The following is a 25,694-nucleotide window of genomic DNA, read 5'->3' as shown; positions in this document are numbered from 1 at the left end:
AATGAAATAAAATAGCACCTTTCATTTATTGTGCAGTATTTGAGATTTAGATAAATCCTACCCACTTTAGCAATATAAACTGTTCCAAAAATAATAGGGAAGCAATTGTGTTTTGTAGCTCTTTACTAAATGGAGCCAAGGTGGCGCAGTGGTTAGAGTGCAGTACTGCAGGCCACTTCAGCTGATTGCTAAATGCAGTTCAGCGGTTCAAATCTCACCGGCTCAAGGTTGACTCAGCCTTCCATCCTTCCGAGGTGGGTGAAATGAGGACCCAGACTGTTGGGGGCGATATACTGACTCTGTAAACTGCTTAGAGAGGGCTGAAAGCCCTATGAAGCGGTATATGAGTCTAACTGCTAAATGGTGACATTGCTAATTAATGTCATCTTCAGAGAAACAGGTGTAGCAAATGGTAATAAAAGGAAAAATGGAGTGTCTGTCCGTTTGAAACCTGGACTACAAGCAAATGAGCTGTTACCCATTTTATTAAAATGGAAGAAAGAATTAATTGTGCAGTTATCTGAAAATTTTCATCTTATTCTCAGCTATGACCCAGGTGAGGCTTTGTTGAGCAGTGGTATTAATTTCTTTCCCATGCAAATACAGTAAATATAAGCCTGAGTGAGCATGGACTAATTAATTGGACAGTGGAATGTTATCTATGCTTGGCTTAAAAAGTCTCATTTTAATTCTTCATTTTAGTTAATCATCCCATTCACTTTTCCCATGTTGGGCAACTCCTAAGCAATTCACTCAATTATGGGTAACAGCAAAATTTGATGTCCTATTTCCATCCAAAAATAAGACAGAAACGTATTTTTATTAATACCGTCTACCATGAAAAAAAAGAAATCACAAATTTATCAAAAATGAAAAAGTTATGTTTCTGGGCTATCCTGTATATCAGGGGTATCAAACTCAATTTCATTGAGGGCTGCATCAGGGTTGTGTTTGACCTCGGGGAGCTGGGGTGGATGTGGTCAGGGTGGGCATGGCCAGCTCGACATCACCTGTGGTGACCTTAGCACTCTGCCAGCAAAAATTGAGCTTGGAGTGGGGGCTGCCCACAGCCCTCACATGCTCTGTTTTTGGCTGCAATGGCCTTTTGCAATCCTCTGCCAGTGAAAACAGAACTCGGGTGGTCCTCCAGAGTTCCATTTTCATTGGCAGAGGCAATGCAGGCTGGTCCTTTGCTGTTTCCAAGGCAGCCCTGCAAGTCAAATCTAAGCATCCTACGGACTGAATCTGGCCTCCAGGCCTTGAGTTAAATGCTCCTGTTGTAGATTGAAAGTTAAGATAGATTGAGGCCTATATAAGAATATGCACTCTACGTATTATGTACTATATGTATTGTATAGTAATATATAGTAATACAAGAACTGTAAGATATCCAGTTGCTCATGATGTGGACAATTTTGTAGCAATAGTGGTAATCTATAGAAAAATAAACTCTGCATGTTCAAGTAAGTGGGTATAAGGAGTACTTGACTTACAGCCATTCATTTAGCAACTGTTTGAAATTTACAACAGCAAGGAAAAAAGTGTCTTACAACCAGTCCTCATATTTGTGACCATTGCAGGATCCTCAATATTATAGGATCAAAATTCAGGCACTTGGCACCTGGCATGTTGCAGCATCATTTGATCACCATTTGCAATCTTCCCAGCTGGCTTCTGACAAGCAAAGTCAACAGGGAAAACCAAATTGGCTTGATTCACTTAATTGCAATGATTCACTTAACAACCATAACAAAAAAAAATAATGAAATTGTACACACTCACTTAATAATCTCCTTACCTAGCAATGGAATTTCTGGTCCCAATTGTCATAAATCGAGAACTACCTATATAGGATTCTAGACTATACAGAAGTCATTTATGAATGTCTATTGCTTCAGATTGATTTCAGTGAGATGATCTATGACAGAGAAATTAGTTGTATCACAATGACAGCTGGTTGTATTTTCTAGGAACAGCTATCCCAATATGTGTCAGAACCAAGCTGCAAATCTCCATGGAGCTAGACAATCAGCATAATCCCCTTCTCAGCCTCAATGGACAATTTCTCCACATTATTTGTAGATACAGTCATGGTTAATTCAAATAACAACATATTGGGCCCAGAAATTATTCCTTATTTTACAATTCTTTTCCCATAGCTAGCTCTGGTGATGTATATCACTATGTGACTTTGAATTTCCTCTTCTTTTCACAGAATCATGCATGCATATGACAGACAGAACATGTGTGTGTGTGTGTGTGTGTGTGTGTGAAAGAGAGAGAGGGGGGGGAGAGAGACATTTGCTGATAAAGAAATGAAGAGAGACTAGTATAGATCTATTTCAAGCTATTTAGTTATCATCAGCTAGCCATACCCTTGCTGGGATTTGAATTTGGGCTACTTACATATTAGGCAGTTGTATTAACTTCTAAGCTCAAGTTCAAATCCCAGTAAAGGTATGGTTAGTTGATGAGAGCTAAATAGCTTGAAATAAATCTATACTAGTCTCCCTTCATTTCTTTATCAGCAAAAATGTAACACAAAATGGTTTGTTGTGTAAGTGACTGGAGTAGGGCTGAAAGGCAAAAGGGAAGCAGTATGTTGCCTCCCATATTTGGGCAGACCAGGTGCTTTGACAGATAAATAAATATAGATATAGATATAAATATAGATATAACTAATATAACTAATATAACTAATATAACTAATATAACTAATATAACTAATATAACTAATATAACTAATATAACTAATATAAATAATATAAATAATATAAATAATATAAATAATATAAATAATATAAATAATATAAATAATATAAATAATATAAATAATATAAATAATATAAATAATATAAATATACACATACATATAAATAATAAAAATAAATGTCTGGTGTATGTTTTTTTTTTCTTTCTCTCTCTCTGTTAGTTCCCACAGTGGCACCCACAAATGTCAGCGGAGGTGGAGGAAGCCGATCTGAACTTGTCATCACGTGGGAGGTAATTTGTAAATCAATCTCAGGTCTTCAAGATAATGAGTGGAAGATATATGACAGCTCTAACAAAATCACTTTGTTGTGCTATTGTTAGCAATTTAGAGAAGTAAACTGAGAGAAATGTTGTAAAGGTATTTGGAAGTCATCTATAGCCCTCTTATCATTACTATGCAGAAGACAGCTTAACATTCCAATCTGAGTGTTTAATGCATGCAACACTTTACACAGTTTTAGTTGCTTCTTGGTCCTTCCACCCTTGTTATTTTGGAATATAATGCTGGTAATTTGTATCTTGCCATACATTTAAAAACACAACAGGATAAGACCTTTCAATATCAAGTATCATTATAAGAATGTTTAGATGGCACATAGATGGTTCATGCATAAGACTTTCACCTAGGTTTATTTGCTAGTATGTTCCAATGAAACATTTATTTCTAGCTATCTGTGACTTTGGAGACATGCCAGCAAGGATAACTCAAGGTATTTCCATGCCTAAGAACTGATATTATCTCTTTTTCATTCACATATGCTGATTAGACTCCTATTTAGATATGTTATGTTGCACTGCTAATGGAACATCTGAAAATTAAAAAAAGAAGACGAAAGATTAGGAGGACTGCATGGAGAACATGTCACCCACATCTCCATGCTTTAATAACTCACTGGTGACTCTTACCTGTCAAAGTCAAATCAGCAATTCTCTTGCATGTCCTGCTTTCCAGCAAATAGGAATAAAAATCTCTGCAACTCCAAACTGCATGTTCTCTATAGAATCTATGAAGTTTAATGTTCAAGTTTGCTTTTAAAAAGCACGACAGTTGAATACTTAGTGCCTATACATATATTGTTGCATAATACTGCTACTCTTGAAATTTCCCAATTTTACTAAAATGTAATGCTTTTGGTGTATTTGTATTTAAATGTCAATCAAGAATAGAACTGGGGGACTTACCCACATTCATCTATCTGCTTCTTTTTCACTTCTATTGTAGCCATCACATATTAAAACATTTTAAGGGAAAATGTTTCAGGCTTCTATGGGACTTTGTTTCTATATCAAAACAGCCCCATCACAGCTGGAACTGACACAAATCAGTCTTTCATTGAGAAAAGTGTTTGCAGTGATTGTTGAGAGTTTACCTGAGAGCAATTGTGGGCTACAGTTTTTAAAATTCTTTTTCAGAAAAAATCTGTATTCTGGATCTGAACTTGCTGCTCAAAGTTTATTTCCTTTGAACTGTCCCATCAGCTTCTCACTGGAGGAGCTGAATGGCCAGGTTGGGGTTAGATAATTCTGTGGAAAGTCTATTTATGTTATCTCTAGAGTTAACATCAAATTGATGGCACCTAATCAATCACAATCAAATAAACACATTACAGTGCCATACATCTTTCAACTTTGGTCTTCCTCAGTGAAGCTGCTAGGAATTTCATTCCAGCAATACTTTGGGACCAACAGTTCCTTGCCCCCACCTACTATAATTAATTATGTACAGGTAATTATGAACAACAACAATTGAAATATACACATATTATTTTCTCAGTTAGTTTAACCTTCATTCTTTTGTTTGATTTTTCCCTTGGGTTAAGTATACTTCTTAGGGTAAGGATCTAATGTTTTACAGGATGAATAACAATATAAACATAGAAATAAGAGTGAAAAATAATGTTGATTGGACAAGAACCAATACACTGAGAATGAATTTTAGTAAGATGAAAGTGCTATAATTTTGGGCTGATGGGTTCAGGAATAATCTAAGTTTAACATAAAATATTTATATATACCTTAAATTGTATATATTACACACGCGCGCACACACACACACACACACCATTTTTAAGTCTAAAAGAAAACCAGATACAAGAAACATATTTTTCCCATTCCCTTCAAATGTCTAGAAATTTCCTATTTGTACTGCCACAACAATTTAAACCCTGCGTTGTATATTTCTTTTAATAAATTTCATAAGTTCAATTTCCTCAATGCTATTATGATTATTTACCACCATGTTGTGGTCAATTAATAGCAACAGCACAGATATATTTTCTCTGGAGTAATCTGTCCCCTGTCTGGTCCTTCACGTTTTCCAAAACTACATCCATTGTCACTGTAATTGAGTCTCTCCACATTGCTGCTGGTCATTTTTTTCTTCTTTTTTCTTTTCACCTTTCCCAACATTACAGATTTCTCAGGAGAGCTGGGTCTCCATTTAAGGACAACTTTGCAGAGGATTAAATTCCACTAAAACCTGATTGACATAAAGTTTTGTTTCATTACCATGCATCCTTTCTATTCACTGTGAAGAACATTCTGGTTTAAAAACCAATCAGACTGAATGAAGTGCAGACATCTAAAGAGCTAGGACAAATAATTTTCCATGAACACTGCACAAAGTAGATGTGTTTATTGGTATTGATTACTCTGGTGTAATGTTTCTCACCCTTCTCAACATTCAGATGTGTGGACTTCAACTCCCAGAATTCCACAACCAGCATAGGGGATGATGGGCAATATTGAGAGTGGCTGGAGAATTCTGGGAGATGATGTCCACACATCTGAATGTTGCCGAGAATGAGAAACTCTCCTCTGGTGGATAATCTTTCAACAGAACCTGATATCCTGATATAGGGAATATTTATTTATTTAAAACAATTATATACCTGCCCATCATATACCAAACTCTTGGGTGATTCCCAAGTATGTCACTCCACACCTACTTGCCATTTGGCAGCATTCAACAATATGATGTTTCTCTGGGCCACATGCAAAGAATTAGCCAATCTTATTTGCTTATCTTGATAGGATGTTCAAGGTTTCCATCTATGTAAGCTAAGAAGAGTAGAGCTCTAAAATAATGTTTTTCTGTGGTGATATCTATCTTGAACACCTTGAGCAATTTCAACCAAACTTGTTACACAGATGACTTACTCTCTGGAAACAAATACTGTGGGGGTAAGCACCCCTAACACTCCTTGAGGTTTGTGTTCTGTTAAGATACAGCCTGTTGTGCCTTAAAATGGCTTCTACTATACTGCTGTAAAATGGATTCTAGTGTACAGTGCAGTAGAATTGCCATAGTAACGGCTTCACAGTACTCCACAAGGGGGATCCCTCTGTTAAGGGGGAAAATCCAACATTAGAAATTACATTTGCTCGGGACATTTTCAACAAGGCTTTGATTATTTTTGAGGACAAATGTATGACCATGATCAATAAAACATTACTGCAACTCGGCCTGCCTGCACCACTACGAGACCGACATGACGTATTTCATGCAGATTACATATGAGAAAAGAACTACAACATCGAACAGCTTAGTGCAAATATCACGGACAAGAAGCCACTTCTAAATCAAGATCAGAAAAAAGCATACCACATGATCATGGATCAGCTAGCAAAACAGCAAGGTTTTGACACTTCTGGGGGCACAGGAAAAACATTTGTAACTAATTTCATTGTCGCTGAAATCAGGGGTTTCCCTGTCTAATAGAGGAGTAGAATACATAAATACCTGGGCAATGCCGGGTTATCAACTAATGATAAATAAAAGAAGAACTAAGAATATACAAGGGATACACATGTGTGAAATAAGTCCGTGTATTATATGCACCAACTGAGGACACACTTATTTTACTTTGTTTTATATATTTTATAACTTATAGCTCTGGCCTAAGTCCAATGTAACATTTCCGATGTATTATTTTAAGAAACAGCTGCATGACACCCATCTTTCTGAGAAAAAAAAAGCTCCTCTGTGACAAGGAACATACAAAGAGTGCTAGTCTTTTATTTCTATTGACTTGACAGCTGACAGTTGCATTCTGTGTGTAATGCCAGGAAAACGGAAAGAAAAACTCAGAACAAAATGGACATTTTGATTCATTAGAAAGTAAATACATAAATGGTTTGAAGGGACATGTTATATATATAATTCATTTCTTCTTACCTCCTAATCATTTTCATAGGTTTTAATGTAAATTCGCATAAACTTTAGGTCCAAAATTAAGGGCACATTATGAATATTGGTTTTTAAAATGTACCTACTATCATGCACTGTAATCATCCTTTCATAATCTCTCTCTTCTTTATATCAGAAAGAAAAAGAAAGATAACATAGAGTACATTTGAATCCCCCAGATGCTCCAAATTAATTTTCATTTGACATGAAGCTTTTTCTTCTAGGAATTAGCTAACACAACAGAACACCATAATCTGCTTTACTATGATGGATGAAATAGCTAGCTGATGAATTCTGAGATTAAAGAAGCATCAGAAACAATTTAAATTATATGAATGATGCCCATTCTCTCTCTCTCTCTCTCTCTCTCTCTCTCTCTCTCTCTCATTCTCTCTCTCTCTCTCTCTCTCTCACATACACACACATACACAAACACAAACACACATACACAGATACTTCTGGTCATCCATCAGGTGCCAGTTAATATTTCAAGTTGAAATACTTAACCAAACAATCCAATAAATTATGGATATAAATAAACTAAATATTGGTAGTCTATAACTTTTTTATTCCTTAAGACTCAGACAAGAGTAAACAGCAGTATTCATAATTAGTTAGATGCTAATACTCACAGAAAGCATCAGAGACTAACTGACCCTGAATGATCTCAAAAAGAAAAACAACTAAGCAGATTGAGATGTGGACGAGTATCAATTTGAAATCTTTCACCCACTCACTTCTCATAAACTAAACATTTCAAATGAGTCCATCGAGGATTTAATTTTATATGGTATAAAAGTGTATTCATGCAGCATTTTAAATTTTCCATTGTAAGATGTCAAAGCTACAGTAAACACTTAAGATGGCAAAGTGTGTTGAACAGATAGCAGCGAAGAATCACTCTGAATCTGAGATAATCATTATACTTTTGAGTTTAAAAGTTAAAATTCTTGAAAAGTTGGTTTTCTTAGTTAAGACTGACTTTAATTTTTAAATCAAGTCTTCTGTGCTGGTAGAAGATTGAATGGAAATAAGAAAGTTGTTGGGAATTAGGATGCTCATTGATTATGGAATAAAGCAAGCCAGGATAATGATGCAGAAAACATTGGCAAGGAGTATGGAAAAGGATTGTTTCATTCTAAAATATAACGTATGTATGTATGTATGTATGTATGTATGTATGTATGTATGTATAGGTATGTAGGTATGTAGGTATCATCTATCTATCTATCTATCTATCTATCTATCTATCTATCTATCTATCTATCTATCTATCTATCTATCATCATCTACTCTGTCTACTCTATATATGTATGCATGAAGAGCTTAATGACAAGATCAAAGTGCCTAGGCTGGGTCTGGTTGACTACCTTATTGCTAATTTAGAGTTGAGATTTTTTTAAAAAATAATCTAGGTAAGGCAGGGGTGGGTTCCGGCAGGCACTACTGCTGATTCGCTCATGTGTGTGCTGCGCACACATGCACAGTGCTATTAAAATTGTTCTGTACATGTGCAGAACTGAAAAACAGGGTGGTGGCATCTATAGCGCCACCCATAGAACCAGTTTGGCAGGCCTGGGTCGCTGCTGGTTCCGGTGATCCAGGCCACCAAACCACTACCAGTTTGGCCGAACCGGTCCGAACTGGTACGAAGCCGCCATTGATGTAAGATAATTAGTTATTTGGGACTATCAATATAAATTTCTATCTCTTATGTTATCCTTTGTCAATCTATTATCAGGTCTCTCAGTCAGTTTGGCTGGGAGCCCTGTCATCACTCTTATGTGGTATTTTAATTTTAAAAAAACACTGTTTCAGTTCTTAATTGCTCTGGTTCATGTTATACAATGTTGCTACTTTTTCCCATTGACCCTTCTCTCTCCATTTTGTTAAAGTATAAAATTTTAATGGTGCTGATTAGGTCTTTTGTCTCTAAATTGATTGTCTCAATAGATTTTTCTTTTAATTGTTGCTTTCAATACTATGTTGGCTGGTGGAACAAACATTTTCTCTTCAAGGCCAGTCAACCAAGTCAATACACATAAAATATTTGATGGGATGAAGAGAGCAGGTACACTGGTTAGAAGTGATTTATTATGCTTCTTGCAGTCCATTCCTGAAGAACTACAAAATGGGGAAGGATTTGGATACCTTATTATGTTTCGGCCCCTTGGCTCCTTCAGCTGGACTAAAGCAGTGGTGACTTCAGTGGAGGCATCAAAATATATCTACAGAAATGAAAGCATCCCATCATTATTTCCCTTTGAAGTGAAAGTGGGTGTCTTTAATCATGAAGGAATAGGCACACTGAGCCCAGTATTTCTTGTGTATTCTGGAGAGGATGGTAAGTAAAGTAGTACATATCTCATATTTCTATCTATTTCTGTCATATGAAACAGAATTTGGAAACCTGTCTGAAATGCTCCCAGTAATATGGCTGATGCAATACGCACATGATGCAGTGGTTTAATACTTAATACACAGAAAGTCTTTAAATTAAGTCATAAATCTTACGGATGAGATTATAAATCTTATTATTTCAGGATCTCTATGATGAAGTTTCTTCTATTTTTTGGTTTAACAACTATGCAGTCCCAATGTTTTAGGAATAGCCTGCTAAAAATTAAGCAACAAGGTTTGCTGTGCCTCTGCTTTTTCCTAGAGCCTCAGATCGCACCAACTGGCATTTCAGTACAAAGCTTCTCATCTTTTGAAATGGAAGTCTCTTGGAACCCTCTTGTATGGACCAGACATACTGGAAGGATTCTTGGCTATGAGGTGTTGTTGTTGAAAACCTATTAAATATTCTCAGCCAAAATATATGCTTCCCATCTTTACCATCTGCTGTTTTCTCTAAAATAACCTTGTCTGTTCACTAATTTCACATGTGTCTTTGTTCTTGCTCTAGTGTGCTATTTCACCATATGGGTTTCACTTTTTGGCAACTGATCCTTTTTCTGCTTAAGTAGTTTCCATCTCATTATGTTGTTATAGGTAGAATACTATCTATATATCTATATCTATATACCTTTATCTATAGATAGATACCTACCTACCTACCTACCTACCTACCTACCTACCTACCTACGTACATACATACATACATACATACATACATATGTATATACATAGACACATAGATAGACACATAGATAGACACATAGATAGATACATACATAGACACATAGATAGATACATATATACATATAGCTTTTTTGCAAAAAAGTTGGATGGATGGATGGATGGATGGATGGGAGGGAGGGGGAGGGAGGGAGGGAGGAAGGGAGGGAGGGAGGGAGGCAGGGCAGAAATGTATTGGTTTCTTGCATACCAAAAAGCAAAGGCTGGGCATTTAGATAGGTCATACATAGAATGTTGATTAAAGATAATGTGAACATGTCCAAACTAGATTCAGAGATGAATCACTGTATAACTGATTAAGGAGGCAAAATCACAAGACTGCAAATGGAGTCATTCAATGTGTGAAAACACTACAGTCCTATTTCTTGAAATATACCACAGTACTCTCTTACATATGAGAAAGGCCAAGATTATAACTGTTAGCTTAACAAGTTGACCCTATACTTAAAAGGGGAATGAGGACAGGTAAGGAAGTAGTAACTACAGCTCTGAATCTGCTACATCTCACGAAAGGCATAATTTCTGTATATACCTCTAAAGCTATAAAGAATCGTTTTCTGTTATTTTCCTCAGCTACGGAGAGCTGCTATTTCAGGGTCAAGAAGCCAGGTGAAGCTTTGTATTTTGAGATGTTCTTACAGTACGTCCTTGAGGATTTTTCCCCCTAATCTTTATTTTTAGTTCGTCAAAAGTTGGTGTTCTGCCAACTTGGCTGCTACCTCCTACTTTGTGTGACTAATCCACATTTGGAAAACAACTTTGTTGTTAGAATAGCTAATGTAGTTCATAGACTATCAGCTAGTCCTCATCAAACATTTGTTAGAACTCAGAAAAGGTGTAAGTCAGTAGCTATTTAATTATAACTGCCTAGATAAAAACAATTTCACATTTGGAGATCTAAAAAAGGAAAAAATGAAGTAGTGTGCTTACATATAATTTATATTTAATATGTGACATATGTTTTTATAAAATTATTTGTTCCTTCTGAAACTTTATTTTTGTCAATTTTCTTGCCATAATTGAGGGAGAAAATTTCTGTCTTTGTTTTTTAAACTTTAGGTCTTATATTGGATGGATGATTCCAAAGATTCAACAACTGGGAAAATAAGAGTCAATGGCAATGTAACAGCAAAAAACATTACCAGTCTTAAGGCCAATACCATGTACTTTGCCACAGTGAGGGCTTACAACACAGCTGGAACTGGTCCATCCAGTGTTCCAGTAAATGTAACTACAAAAAAACCACGTGAGTATTTTCAATTACTAATGAATGAAAAGCACAAGTGCATTTGCCTCACAATAAATGCAGAACCTTGCCATCTAGTATAACAACAAGCAAAACATTACTTGAAAAGCAAGCTATAACATGGATTCCTAGTTACCATAAATGATTAAAATCAGAAGTAGCTTCTTTTCTTCCGAATAATACTTGCACTTCTTTAATTATCAAATATATTTTCTGTTGGTCATTTTTTTTTAATAAAGCCTTCCTGTCTGTTCATGTGTGTCTTAGGCATCTATTTCCTAAGCACAGTATAGCAAGGAGAGTATAGCAAGGAGAGTAAATGTGTATCCCTGGGGAAGGTCAAATTATGAAACTAACAGTGTAAGCTATACTCATTTTTATATTTATATTATGACGTTGCACAGATGAGAGAGGGAGGGAAGGAGGGAGGGAGGGAGGGAGGGAGGGAAAGAAAAGTCTGCGTCATAAAGCTCATTTCTTCATTGTGACCAAAATCATTAGATTCTGTAGATGCCTTGGTTGCACATTTTCTGATTCACATAAAACAAAATAAATCAGTATCCTAGTGTTTATATTCACACTTAGTTTTGTGCACTGCGTAATTTGGAAATAGAAATAACAATTGTAAACAAATGCTTTTTTTTTAAAAATAGGAAATAGTCATTTTGCCATATTGAAGGCTTGATCACATTTACAGCTGGCATTTCTAGCAACCTTGAGTTTAAAAGTGTGTTTCCAATGTTTGAAATTTCAGCATCCAACAATAATAAGATAAAGAAAAAGAAGCAGAGCTTTGGCCTATGGGCATACACTTATTTTATTATTGATAAACAGGAGAAAATGACTGTTGCTATTTCATTATAAGCAAGTATAAGAAATTCACCATCTATGAAGGAATTAGGTGTGTTTAAATGCATTCATTTCAGCTGGCTTTGGGGCATTATTTGCCAGGCTCTTTTAAAGCGTTAATGAATTCTTGGTTTTCACTGGCATAACATAAGCCTTCAAAATGTTTTACCTTGGGTAGGATGGCTCTTCATCATTCAAGGCTGGTACAAAAAAGGAAGGGTTTTTTTCTGCTTGATAAGCAGCTAGCAGCTATGGCCAGGAAGACCTACACACAGGTTTATCTGGTGTACCACTTGAACCCTTTCCTGGATCAGAGGGCTATTTAGACAGGCAGGCAGTCATTATTTCAAGGTTTGACTCCTACCACTTGCTGTACATGGGGCTGCCCTTGAAGACATTGAGAAGATTCAACAGGTCCAGGATGCAGCATTATGCCAGCGATGGAGATGTTTTGATATGCTCATGCTCATGTAGCAAACTACATTGATTATCAGTTTGCTTCTGGGTGTAGTTCAATAACAATAGCAATAGCTATTTATGGCCACAGTGATGGTTCGGTAATGCTTAAAGTTGCTGTAGCAATAGCAATAGCACTTAGACTTATCTACTGATTTACAATTCTTTACAGCCCTCTCTAAGCGGTTCACAGAGTCAGCATATTGGCCCCAACAATCTGGGTCCTCATTTCACCCACCTTGGAAGGATGGAAGGCTGAGTCAACCTTGAGCCTGGTGGGATCTGAACTGCCAAATTAGAGGCAGGCAGAAGAAGTAGCCTGCAGTACTGCACTTTAACCACTGTGCCATCGAGGGTCTAGATTCAAGATGTTGTTTGCTGCTGATAAAGCCATACATAGGTCCTAGTTAACTGAGTGACCACCTGTCTCCAATAGCATTTGCTTGGCCACTTAGCTCTTGTGGGATTGGTATTCTTTCTATTAAGCAATGTCATCTTTTGAGACACCAGAAATGCATCTTCTCTGCAACACTGTCTACCCTCTGTAGTGAGATTCTCCCTGCAATTGAAATATACCCTCTCTCTACTAGTTTTGAGTGGCCCTGAAGACATGGCATTTTACCCAATCCTTTGGTGATAATGATTGATGCTCTCTTTACTTCTTTGTTCCCAACTGGATTTATCTTTTCTGCTATCTTTGCTTCTTTTGTTCTTCGTTGGTTTTTTTGTGTGTGTGTTTTCATTCTCAAAAGTTTTAAACAATGTGTAGCGTGCCCCAAAACACTAGGTGTTGGGAAGCAAATTTATTGTTTTAATTTATTGAAAAATATGAAATTACAGCTGCCAATTCTTTAGTTGGTGTTGGCCTTAAAATGCACTGAGTTCTTCCCAAGAGCCTGGATGTCACAATATATTGGGGTAGTATATATGTGGATCCAAACAGTGTGGATTTTTGTAATCAATAGGTGGAAATGTTATGAATGTCTTTTTTTTTTTGTATGATACTCAGTCTGCCTTTATGAATTTTATGAATGTCCAATTTTGGGGGGATATGATACCTAGTGCACCTGTAATCATCACAACTGCCATAATCTTTCAATTTTGATTTTCAAATCTTGTTACTTTATTTTCCCCTCCAATTCTTTATCTCCTGGTATTGTAACATCAATCAGCCACAGTTACATTTGATGGGTTATAAGCCAAGACTTTATCAGTTTGTATTTAGAAATTCGACAATGTTTTAACCTTGTCATTTTCAATTATTATATCTATATTCACACCAATTTATACTTGCTGGCTCATGATATTTTTTGAAGATGTTCTACTGAATCATTTTAGCAACTATGTCATGTGCTATTCCTAAGCAGTATAGTATATACTGCTTCTTCTGGTTCTTTGAAAAATCTGTACCTTGAATCATTTGATCATTTTTTTAAAAGTCTAGCCTTAAGTGCATTAGTTTGAGTAGGTAGCTGTTTTTTTAATGTTCCAGTTGCAGGTCACTGCTAGGTTTTATCTTTATCCACTTTCCTCTGGATCTTTTGCAGAAATCAACCATGTAATGAATTTCCTTGCCAAAAATTCCGTTCTTGTGTTTATTACACTATTTCAATATTCACATTTGGTTTCCAGCACATATAGTAAGTTCAAATTTTTCACTTACATCAATGTTTGTTCTTGGATGTCTGTCACATATTCAGCCTTCTTCTATAACTTGTTTGACCTGAAGTTAATTCCCCCCCCACATTTTTGTGAGACAGATATAGTCTATCAATATCACTACATGAATGTAATGCACAATGAATAGTCATCAGTTTTCTTGTTTTTTGGCCCAATATTTAGTTCAGCTTGCATCCAGTTAATAATATACTTTCCTGAAAAAGGGGCTAGAAAGAGACTCAGGATGGTCTATCCATTGATCTATGACTGGGATATGAAAGGGAGGAGAAACAGAGGTGTATAGTTCTATTAATTCTATTATTTCCTGATAAGAATATCAAAGGGCTTGAAAGTACTCAAAGCTTTCATGTCTAACAAAAACCACATTGAAATTGGACTGGGATATTTTGTGAACAATTTAAACATAAGAAACCTAAAAACAGGAAGATCCAAGTTTTATAATGCCAACATTTCCATAGTCAGTTTACCCCCTTGATTCAGTATAATTGGACACACATGAAAGCTGGAATGGTGTTTAAATGGTGTTTACAATTCTCTGTGGTGTGGGAAAGTGTTCTTTCCATTTATCTTGCATTAAGTTGATAGGCTACTGTTAATCTTGTCCGTGCATGGTCTTCTTTAGATTAAGAGATTGGCCCCCAATAAATATACTTACACTCACTGGAATGTCACTTTCCCCTTTTTTGTTTTGACTCTTTTTCTTTTAGGTTACATATAGAGACATGGCCTCTAATGCAAAAGTAAAGGGTACTTTGTGGTTTGCTTTTTTAATGCATGCTAGGTTCTTATAAACATTTTTCAATTTAGTGCACATCAAAAAGAAAGTGAGGTAAAGATTATAAATTTAAGCAAACCTTTGCTGTTCAGCAGTAACTACCCAATATTTTTAAACAACAGAAGCATCCTTATGTCTGAAATATTCTACATAGAATCCTTCACTAAGATAATCCTGTTTTGCATATCAAGTTTGAATTTATGTATATTGCTATTCTTCAAACAAATTCTTGCACATGAACGATATTGCAGATGAATATATATATATATATATATATATATATATATATATATATATATGGAAGCTAACTGCTTCCATCATCTGTCAATCGGCTCGTCACAAGAGTCCATCACGACAGAAACCCAATATTTTTACTGTTGCCTTTGTTATATTTGTGGTTTTTTTATTTGTGCTGATAAATAAATAAAGGGAGACTAGTATAGATCTATTTCAAGCTATTTAGCTCTCATCAGCTAGCCATACCCTTACTGCGATTCGAACCTGTGCTGTATTGCATCTTAGGCAAACGTCTTAGCCATTAAGCCACAGGTCTCCTCCTTATCAGCTGAAGCCAGGGAAGAAGGTATATATTTAGAGTCACAACCCCTGGTAAGCCTGGTTGTGGTTCAAGCTATTTAGCTCTCATCAGCTAGCCATACCCTAATTGGGCTTACCAGGGGTTGTGACTCTAAATATATACCTTCTTCTCTGGCTTAATGGCTGACGTTTGCCTAAGATGCAATACAGCACAGGTTCGAATCCCAGTAAGGATATGGCTAGCTGATGAGAGCTAAATAGCTTGAAATAGATCTATACTAGTCTCCCTTTATTTATTTATCAGCACAAATAAATTATATATATATATATATATATATATATATATATATATATATATATATATATATATAGATAGATAGATAGATAGATAGATAGATAGATAGATAGATAGATAGATAGATAGATAGAGATAGAGATAGAGATAGATAAAGAGATAGAGATAGAGATAGAGATAGAGATAGAGATAGAGATAGAGATAGAGATAGAGATAGAGATAGAGATAGAGATAGATAGAGATAGAGATAGAGATAGAGATAGAGATAGAGATAGATAAACAGATAGAGATAGATATAGATATAGAGATAGAGATAGATAAAGAGATAGAGATAGAGATAGAGATAGAGATAGAGATAGATAGAGATAGAGATAGAGATAGAGATAGAGATAGAGAGATAGAGATAGAGATAAATAATCCCAAATAAGACCTACAGTACTAAATACACATAAGTGACTTTAGGCTTGAAACTCGAATTGTCATAGTTACTTTTCTCTATATATTCCTCTCAACACTTAAAGAGTGGGATTTTTCCCCTTTAGCAAAACCTACAAATATATATATATATATATATATATATATATATATATATATATATATATATATATATATATATATATATATATATACATACATACATACATACATACATACATACATACATACATACACACACACACACACACACTTAAAGTCACAACCCCTGGTATGCCCAAGTATGGTATGCCCAAGTATGGGAGGAAAGTCACACTTCCACTCTCTGTCATTAGGCTCGTCACAAGAGACCATCCAGACAGAAACCCAATATTTTTTACTGTTGCCTTTTTTTTTGGTTACATTTGTTATATTTATGCTGATAAATAAATAAAGGGAGAGCCAATAAAAAATATTGGGTTTCTGTCTGGATGGTCTCTTGTGACGAGCCTAATGACAGAGAGTGGAAGTGTGACCTTCCTCCCATACTTGGGCATACCAGGGGTTGTGACTTTAAGTATATACCTCCCACTCTGGCTGGCTGATAAGGAGTCGTTCTCTGTAGCTCAAAAGGTTAACTCCCTGCCTGGGAGGCAATGGAGCACAGGTTCGATTCCCAAACTTGGGTATGGCTAGCTGATGAGAGCTAAATAGCTTGAAATAGATCTATACTAGTCTCCCTTTATTTATTTATCAGCATAAATATAACAAATGTAACAAAAAAAAAAAGGCAACAGTAAAAAATATTGGGTTTCTGTCTGGATGGTCTCTTGTGACGAGCCTAATGACAGAGAGTGGAAGTGTGACCTTCCTCCCATACTTGGGCATACCAGGGGTTGTGACTTTAAGTATATACCTCCCACCCTGGCTGGCTGATAAGGAGTCGTTCTCTGTAGCTCAAAAGGTTAACTCCCTGCCTGGGAGGCAATGGAGCACAGGTTCGATTCCCAAACTTGGGTATGGCTAGCTGATGAGAGCTAAATAGCTTGAAATAGATCTATACTAGTCTCCCTTTATTTATTTATCAGCACACACACACACACACACATACACATATACGTTTGTGTGTGCGTGTATGTATATGTGTGTGTGTGTGTGTGTGTGTGTATATATGTGTTTGTGTGTGTGTGTGTGTTTATTTGTGCTGATAAATAAATAAAGGGAGACTAGTATAGATCTATTTCAAGCTATTTAGCACTCATCAGCTAGTCATACCCTTACTGGGATTTGAACCTGGGCTATATTACATACTAGGCAGACTTCTTAGCCATTAGGCCACAGGCTCTTATCCGTTATCAGCGAAGCCAGGGTGAAAGGTATCTATTAGATTTTTACAACCCCTGGTAAGCCCCAATTATGGGAGGAAGCTAACTATATATATATATATATATATATATATATATATATATATATATATATATATATATATATATATATATATATATATATATATATATATATATATATATATATATATATATATTCAACTATTATATATCTATCTATTGTTCTTTGAGTCAGTTTCTTCTAGTGTTTAAGGCATAAGACTGATAACCAGAAGACTGTTAGTTGTAATCCTGCCATAGGTGTGAAAGCCAACTGGGTGACTTTGGGCCAGTTACTCTTTCAGACCATGATGTCAGGCTTGGGTGACAATCTGTTGGTCAATTCCTGTTGCAATTAATGGACTAACATTTGATTGATCTGAAAAAAGTAGACCATGAACTTGTAGTAAAATGTGAAGAAGAAGAAAAAATATTGTTTCATCTATTCCATGGAAAGAATATATAAAAAGTGGGGAGAAAAATGTCAAAAATGAGTTTTATATTAAGACTAAATCTATGATATTTTAATGAAGAATACAGAAGTGTGATTCATCAATCAATCAAGTCATCATGATGATGATGATGATGATGATGATTGTGAAGCATTTGTGGATTCATGTAAATGTCTATGGAAGTTCTCAGTCATCCAGGTCAGGGATGCCCCAAAGGTGCTGTTCAAAAGGCTACTGAACTTTTTTTTTTTTTGGGGGGGGGGGTGTCCTTGAAAACTTATGTAATTTGTCAGCTGCAATTAATAGCTAATCAGGAGGAGTAATGTGCTGTTATATAACCATGCAACCAAGGAATATGTATTACATGAAAGATACTATATAAAATGTTCCACCTTTCTTCCAACTGCATGGCATTTGAGAGTACTAAGTTATAAGGGTAATTATGTGAGGAAAGAAGCAAATATTACCCAGATCCATGGAGGAAAGTTTTGAATAATTGATAGGGGCTTTACAGGAACATTGTACTGACTGAGATTATGCTTGAACAGGGTAACTGTGTTTCCTAGCTCTGGATGAAGATCTCTTCTTTTTCATCCAATTGCAGTTAATATTAAGTGGCAAGCTGGAAGTTTACCCATAGGCTATAGCTGGATAGCATCAACAAAAATAACTTGGGCGCAGTCTGTGTTCTATTTTATTTTTCTATCATCTAGATAATAGATAAGTCTGCATTTACACAAGACACACACACACACACACACACACACAGAGAGAGAGAGAGAGAGAGAGAGAGAGAGAGAGAGAGAGAGAGAGAGTCAGTGGGACTCTCAGTGGGTATATGGGAGTAACTGTTATGTTTTGCATTGAACTTTGTGTAACTGTGTATAAAACTATAGATTTTCTTTACTTAAATATTGTGCAAGCAGCCATCCTGTGCCAAGTTATCTACTATGAGATTCATGAATCTGAAATATTTATTTTGTCAGTCAACCTTATCCTTGGGGGAAAAACATGTACAAACTATGAATTATATAATTTGGGCCAATATACTTTCAAAATAAGTTATAAACATTCTTTTTCTCCCAGCTGTAAACTTTTGGTCAGTCTTCACATGGACAAAAAGGAATCATTTTAATGGCCATTTTGGCTAATTTTATCTTATCCAATTTTATAAGATTTTCAGAAAACCTAAATTTAGGAATGTAAGAATGTATGTAGGAGATGCTCCAAATACATTAATAATATAAGTATCTATAAATTTACACAAAGCCATGCTGTTTTGATTTCAGTTGTTGGTACAAATGATTAAATAAAAGTTTGGACTAAATTAATCTTGGTCTGGATCTGAAGAAAAGGCAGACACAATTGCATAAGGAAACTAGCATTCATGCAGAGTTTGGGAGGAGGTAGATTCAGAAGACTTTGATATTTTAGGCTTATATTAAACCATGAAGGTCTGAGCTACTTTCATGTGAACTTACATCCATCTGTAGGAGACTTCCTGCTGCTACCTACATGGATGTTCCAAGCTTTTTCCTAGAAGGCAAAATTTCCTACACACCATACCAGTATAAACAAACAAGTTCCTCTTCATTTATATTCCAAATATTGACCACAGAAACAACAGGCAGAGCTTGCAGTCATTGTAAATTGTTTCCCTCCTTAGTTTCGCAGCTGCATGGATTAGCAGGAAGCACTTCTTAGATCTCCCATGATTACATTTAGTAATATAGTTCCATATTTTTCTCCTAGTTAATTCTTTATAAAGATGTTTTTTTTAAAAAAAAAATCTCAGTGCTAAAAGAGACCTAGCTAAATCCACAGTGTGCCAAGTGAGAATTGTCCAGATTCAATCAATCAGAAGAGGGCTGGAAGGGATTTGGAGATAGTTCTAGTTCAACCCCCTGTCCAAGCAGAAGACCCTGTACCATTTCAGACAGATGGGTGTCCAGTCTTTTCTTAAACACCTTCAGTGATGAAGCCCCTACAACTTATGAAGGCAAACGGTTCTACTGATTAATTGTCCTCACTATTAGGAAGTTTCTCCTTAATTCCAGGTTGCCTCTCTCCTTGATTAGTTTTTTTTAATTATTCCTTTATGTCCCATTCTTCTGGGACAATCAAAAGAAGCTATCACTTCTTGCTATCATGTCCAAGCAAGAATGCATACTATCAGTAAGAGAAAAAGCCAAGAATGAGAATGAAAAAAATTCCCCATCAAAGCAAGTGAGCTCCAGTAATACCTTCTGCTCTTATAGATATTGACAGTCGAAGGGTATGTGAATCTCTTAATGAAACCCAACAGGTGGATAGTGAAAGAAGTAACTGCCAAATTGTGGGCAATAAGGACAATAGTTCACATATCTTTACGCAATTTCCGTATCAATAATATGTCCTCAGTTCTGAACAGCCCTAGAAACACCTTATATAGCAAAAATAATTTGTAATGAAAGGGTTCCAAGAATGACTTGGTTTACTGTAACTCAGATGATTTTGCCAACCGTTTATCAGTAGCATTATGAAAAATAAGTATTTCCTGAATATTATGTTCTTTTTTTCATAGCTCCAAGTCAGCAGCCAGCAAACATAGTCTGGAGATTTACCAATTCAAAAATATGCTTGAACTGGGACCAAGTGAAAACAATGGAAAATGAGTCCGATGTCCTAGGCTATAAAGTAAGATTCTCATGAAGATCCTAGTAAATGTTACGTACATGAGTAATGATAGTTTGAATTAACCAAGTCTCTATCTTTCTTGTGATCTATTGTTCTTAAAAGGTTGTTGACTACATAAAACCATGTTGATATTTGGAGCAGGTAGTACGAAATTTATAAAGTTACATAATAACGTTGGGCTAGTTTGTATTCCAGACACTTCAAACAAATTCATTTTGTCAGTGCAAAAATATATATCAAAGTGAGGACAAAGAAAACAGAGATTATGAAATAACAAGACAAAAAGCTGCTGTTTCAAAAGGCAAACGTTGTTCAGAATTTTGTCTTGTGGTGGAGCTACCCAAGCTGGCTGAGAATTCTAGTAATTATAAAGGAGAAACCAAGCTCATGAAAGCTTGGATGCCAGAGGATATGAGTGATCACAAACTGGGAACAGAAAATAAATATTCACTTGTTGTACCCTATTGCCAGAAGACAACAGTCTTCAGGCATCCTGAGTTTATTTTGCTGACTGTGTTTTATAATAGAAATGTATGCAACAATTCCAGGTGTCAAACACTAATGCAACTGTTTTGTAGGAATAAACTGTTCACACAAAGTTGTGTTCCTTGTTTACTCACATCCCATTGTTCATTAGAGCAATCTAATTTTAAAAAGGGGTGAAGTATCTTCTCTGTTGTGGTTGTTAATACCTGTAGAGAAAATCACCCACAAATATATGAAAATATGCTATCTCACTTTATTGCATCCAGGGTAGCTTTCTCAAATCTGAATACCCTTAAGGTGTGTAGTCTAACTCCTAGAATTCTCTGATTAGCATGACTATTGTTAAAAAAAATCTGGGAGTTAGACGTTCACACTGTCGAAGCATGTCACAATTGGAAAAGATTTTCATATGCTGTTGCTCACATTAGCAAAAGATGTTAATGAGCTAAATAGGTGACTAAATTGTGACACTTCTCAGATCACATACGGCTCTTATGAATTTGAATAAAACATAAAAATATCGCCATTGTTTAATAGAGAATTAGCATGTTGGAAATAATGTTACCTTCACCAGCTTCATTTTGGTGATCGTTATTGGTATTTGTTTCCACTTATACACAAATATAGTATGCCCCAAGAATGTGACAATTGAGGCAATGATTCACTTCGTGTGCATCCATAGGAGTAAGAAAATATCAGTCCAACATAGAAAAAAATTAAAGAGTGAAAGCAAGCAGTTGTATTAACAGTCACCAGGAAGAGAAAGTGTTTTCACTTACAAAGACAAAAAAGGCAAACACTCCCAACATGTTGTGCCTGATGATTCGTGTCACCACAGTTGGTTTTCAGTGATGTCCAGAACATATTTTCCAAATGTGCCAAAGGTGCATGTAGCTATAATGGTCCAAATACCATACTATTGTTACCTTCCTATATTTGTCATGGCTTAGGATGCCAATGCAAATAAATGTGCCATTGTGTGAACAACGGGCAGGCACCCTGAACATCTCCTTATAGCCCCACTGAATTCATACAGAACACTTATAAGCAACAGGAACAGAGTATTATTTTTTTCCAGAATGATCCTAGTGGGATTTTTGAATTTTATGTTTTGTTTCATGAGCTGAAGATGAATCTTTAAAAATAAATGATAAACGTATATAAACAAAAGGAACCTATGTAACCAGTTCCGCCTTCTCTCCTTTTATATTTAGATTTTGTATAGGCAAAATCGACAAAGCACCACTCATATCTTAAAGACAAACATTACCTCCGCTGAACTTCTAGTACCTTTCGAAGATGATTATCTCATTGAAATAAAAACTGTAAGTGACGGAGGAGATGGAAGCAGCAGTGAAGAAATTAGAATTCCAACCCAGTCAAGTGAGTTCTGTCTCCCTGCTCCTCTGTCCCACTGTCCCTCCCTCCCAAATGATCACTATAGACCTTGAATGCTGAAAACAGACATATTCTATCTTAGTAAGACAGCATCTTAGTTGGCAGCTAAGTGAACATAGGGACCATATCTTGGTTAGGAAAGGGAAGAGCATTTGATCTATAAAAGCACATTTGGATTTCCTGAGTGGATGGGGTGTAAAGCTCTGCAGTTTGTTGATATAAATGAAACCTGCAGCTGTGTGGAAATTTGTACTGCACTGAAATCAGTCTTTGGCACAATTGTCTTCATTATTTACCATTTTAGAACAGCTTAAAATATACCAAGTGTGATAGATAGGTTAAACTATGTAATATCCCTGCCTGCAGGCTCACAATCAGCTGAAAATGGAACACAAAATGGGAAGGGGAAGGGAAGAAAGGACATTGCTAATCAAGGCCTCATATGAATGTCTGTGTGCATTTATTACTGTATAATGACATTTGTGAACTAAACTCCATTTAAAAGCATTTGTAAACCTGAAAAGAACATTCTAAAGGGGCAACATATGATTTTTAGAAATCAAGAATTAGTTTAGAGGGGGGGAAGAGCAAATGTGTGAGAGTAAGTGACTAGGAGAACTGACATCCATGCTTTGAGCAACCTACAAACTTTACTTCTTAATACTGTTTTACTTCTTAAGAATACAAACTGCAATTTGTTCCATAATATGGACCCATCATGGACACAGGCAGATTGGTCTATGATATTAAAGTCATCCACATCTGGACCTACAACAGGTATCTCCTGGGTTATCCAAGTGGATAGGGGAGATATGGAGTAAGAGCTCCATATCTGATGGAGATATGAAGCAAGAGCAAAAGTAAGATAAGAACCTTACACCTTTATAAGAAAAGGTGTAAAATAAATGTTGAGAGCAGGAAATTCCATGCACGGTTATCAGTAATAAAAGACACTAAAGGATTATCAGAATTGCTGTCTGATAAAGAGAACTAGAAGAGCAGTCAAAAGAAAATGGGATAAGAAGATGAATGGCAGATCTAAAATGGAACATTTGATGCATTTCCTTGTCATATATGCAAGATTTATTCAAGAAGAATATTTGTGACTCAAAATTGAAATGAGGAGTCAAGCATTAGCATTGATGATGTTACCTAGTTTGGGTTAATGAAACATCTGCAAGAAAACAACCAAGCTCAAGTAAAGAAAAACCTGACACAATAAAGCACTGATTCTCTTATAATAAGAAGCATATTCATTATAATGGATTATATTGTAATTCTCATGATGTGCACCATACAGAGGCCTAATGACCAGGACAATATACAAAGATTGTATATAAATAAAGATAAAATTGCCTATATGCTTGAAGATGAGAACCCCAGTCTACACGGATGTCATGATGTAATGTCATTTTATGAATGTTCTCTACATGTATGAAGCAGATGTTTGCTCTCAATTTAATTTTAATATATTATTAACATGTTCCTGAACTTAGAGCTAATACATTTGTGCTGCTGTGATAATTAAGTGTCAGCAAAGAAACACAGTCCAGTAGTCCTATTCAAATTTTCACAGCATGGGTTTCTTTTCATACTTCATTGCCAATTGAACACATATGGATCATATTGGACTATTCAGTTGACACTCTGATTAGAAATCATACTCAATATCATTTATTAAACTAGAGCTTGGTCTCTAACTGTAGAGTTTTAATTTTTAACCAATGGTGCAAGGAATAGTGTAGAGAATGGCACCAAAACACAAAACTCTTTGAAATAGTCACAGTTGGTAGTTCTCTTGCCTAGATAAAGACGAAGAACTCTCTTCAGATTTTACTCCACTAGTCATTGACAACTACAGGGGGTGGTGCTCATCTCCATTTCAAGGCCATTAAGTTGAAGACATTTCTGTGGTCATGTTCTGCCAGCATGACATCACAGAGCACTGTTACCTTCCCATCAAAGTGGTACCTATTTATCTATTCACATTTGCATGCTTTCAAACTGCTAGGTTGGCATGGGCAAGGACAGGAAACACCCCATTGTGTGGCACCCCATTGTGTGGCACCCCATTGTGTGGCACCTGGTGTACCAATTTTCAGTGGACGAGCCCAGCATCTTAACCACTGAGCCACCATGCCGCCCCTTTTGTCTAGAAAAAAGGTTTTTATTTTCTATAAACCCATAGCAAATAAATGACTTAAAATACATGTTGTTTAAAATATATTTATTTATCTCTTTGAAACCAGGAAGAATACTTCCACTTCATGAATTTCAACTGTCCCTTCTTTCTCTCTATCTTTTGAGGTTTAAGCTCCAAAGGAATGCATGTCTGCCCTTCAGTTGGTGACATAATTGCAAACAAAATTATAATCCTGATTTATATATTCAATTCTGCCGGATAAACAGCTGCTGGACATTTATGGACAAAACAATAAGGAGCCAAAAATATTGGGCATTTCCCTTCACTCGCCATATATCAGTTTAATCTGTTGTCTCTGAAAATAGAAGCTGTGAAGAAAATATAATGATTTGCCCTTTAAAATGTAAACATAATCTAGGCTGTAGTCTTCTGCCTAGTTTCCTAGGAGAGCATGAGGTCTTTTTGAATGGGCATGTGCAAGATCATATGTAATATTGAAACTGAACAACAACTTGTTTAAAATCTGTCTTTTAATATATCTGTGACTTTAATAGCAATTGTAAAAAAGTACATGGGATTGCATTGCAGTGTTTTGTTATATGTTTCATAAACATGCAAACTATTAAGAACCAGTAGTACTGACCAATACAAGAAAAGGTTCCAACTGTTTGTGATGTACAATATTATTACACCAGTTTGAATTAAATATTTATTGCTTTTTTCAAATTTAATAAAAATATTTCTTTTTACCATTTCTACTTTTTGTAGCAATATTTGGATCAGCAGGAAAAAAAATAAAA

At 35.7% G+C, this 25,694-nt stretch overlaps 1 protein-coding gene across 1 annotated transcript in view; it reads left to right on the top strand.

The window, feature by feature from the left end:
* The window catches only part of LOC116524010 (contactin-6-like), a 141,185-nt gene extending 116,029 nt beyond the window's left edge, over nt 1–25,156 (top strand). Inside the window, exons 16-22 of the mRNA XM_032239107.1 lie at nt 2,933–3,003; nt 9,071–9,305; nt 9,624–9,739; nt 11,162–11,348; nt 20,755–20,867; nt 22,568–22,736; nt 25,059–25,156. Of these exons, the coding sequence (XP_032094998.1) occupies nt 2,933–3,003; nt 9,071–9,305; nt 9,624–9,739; nt 11,162–11,348; nt 20,755–20,867; nt 22,568–22,736; nt 25,059–25,156 (989 nt within the window). The remainder of the gene's footprint in view (nt 1–2,932; nt 3,004–9,070; nt 9,306–9,623; nt 9,740–11,161; nt 11,349–20,754; nt 20,868–22,567; nt 22,737–25,058) is intronic.
* Nucleotides 25,157–25,694: the final 538 nt, after the last annotated feature.

This window comes from Thamnophis elegans, chromosome 2 (genome assembly GCF_009769535.1).
Source record: "Thamnophis elegans isolate rThaEle1 chromosome 2, rThaEle1.pri, whole genome shotgun sequence".
NCBI lineage: Eukaryota > Metazoa > Chordata > Lepidosauria > Squamata > Colubridae > Thamnophis > Thamnophis elegans.
The sequence above is the reverse complement of the archived record's forward strand: the minus strand, read 5'-3'. Positions and strand labels throughout refer to the sequence as shown.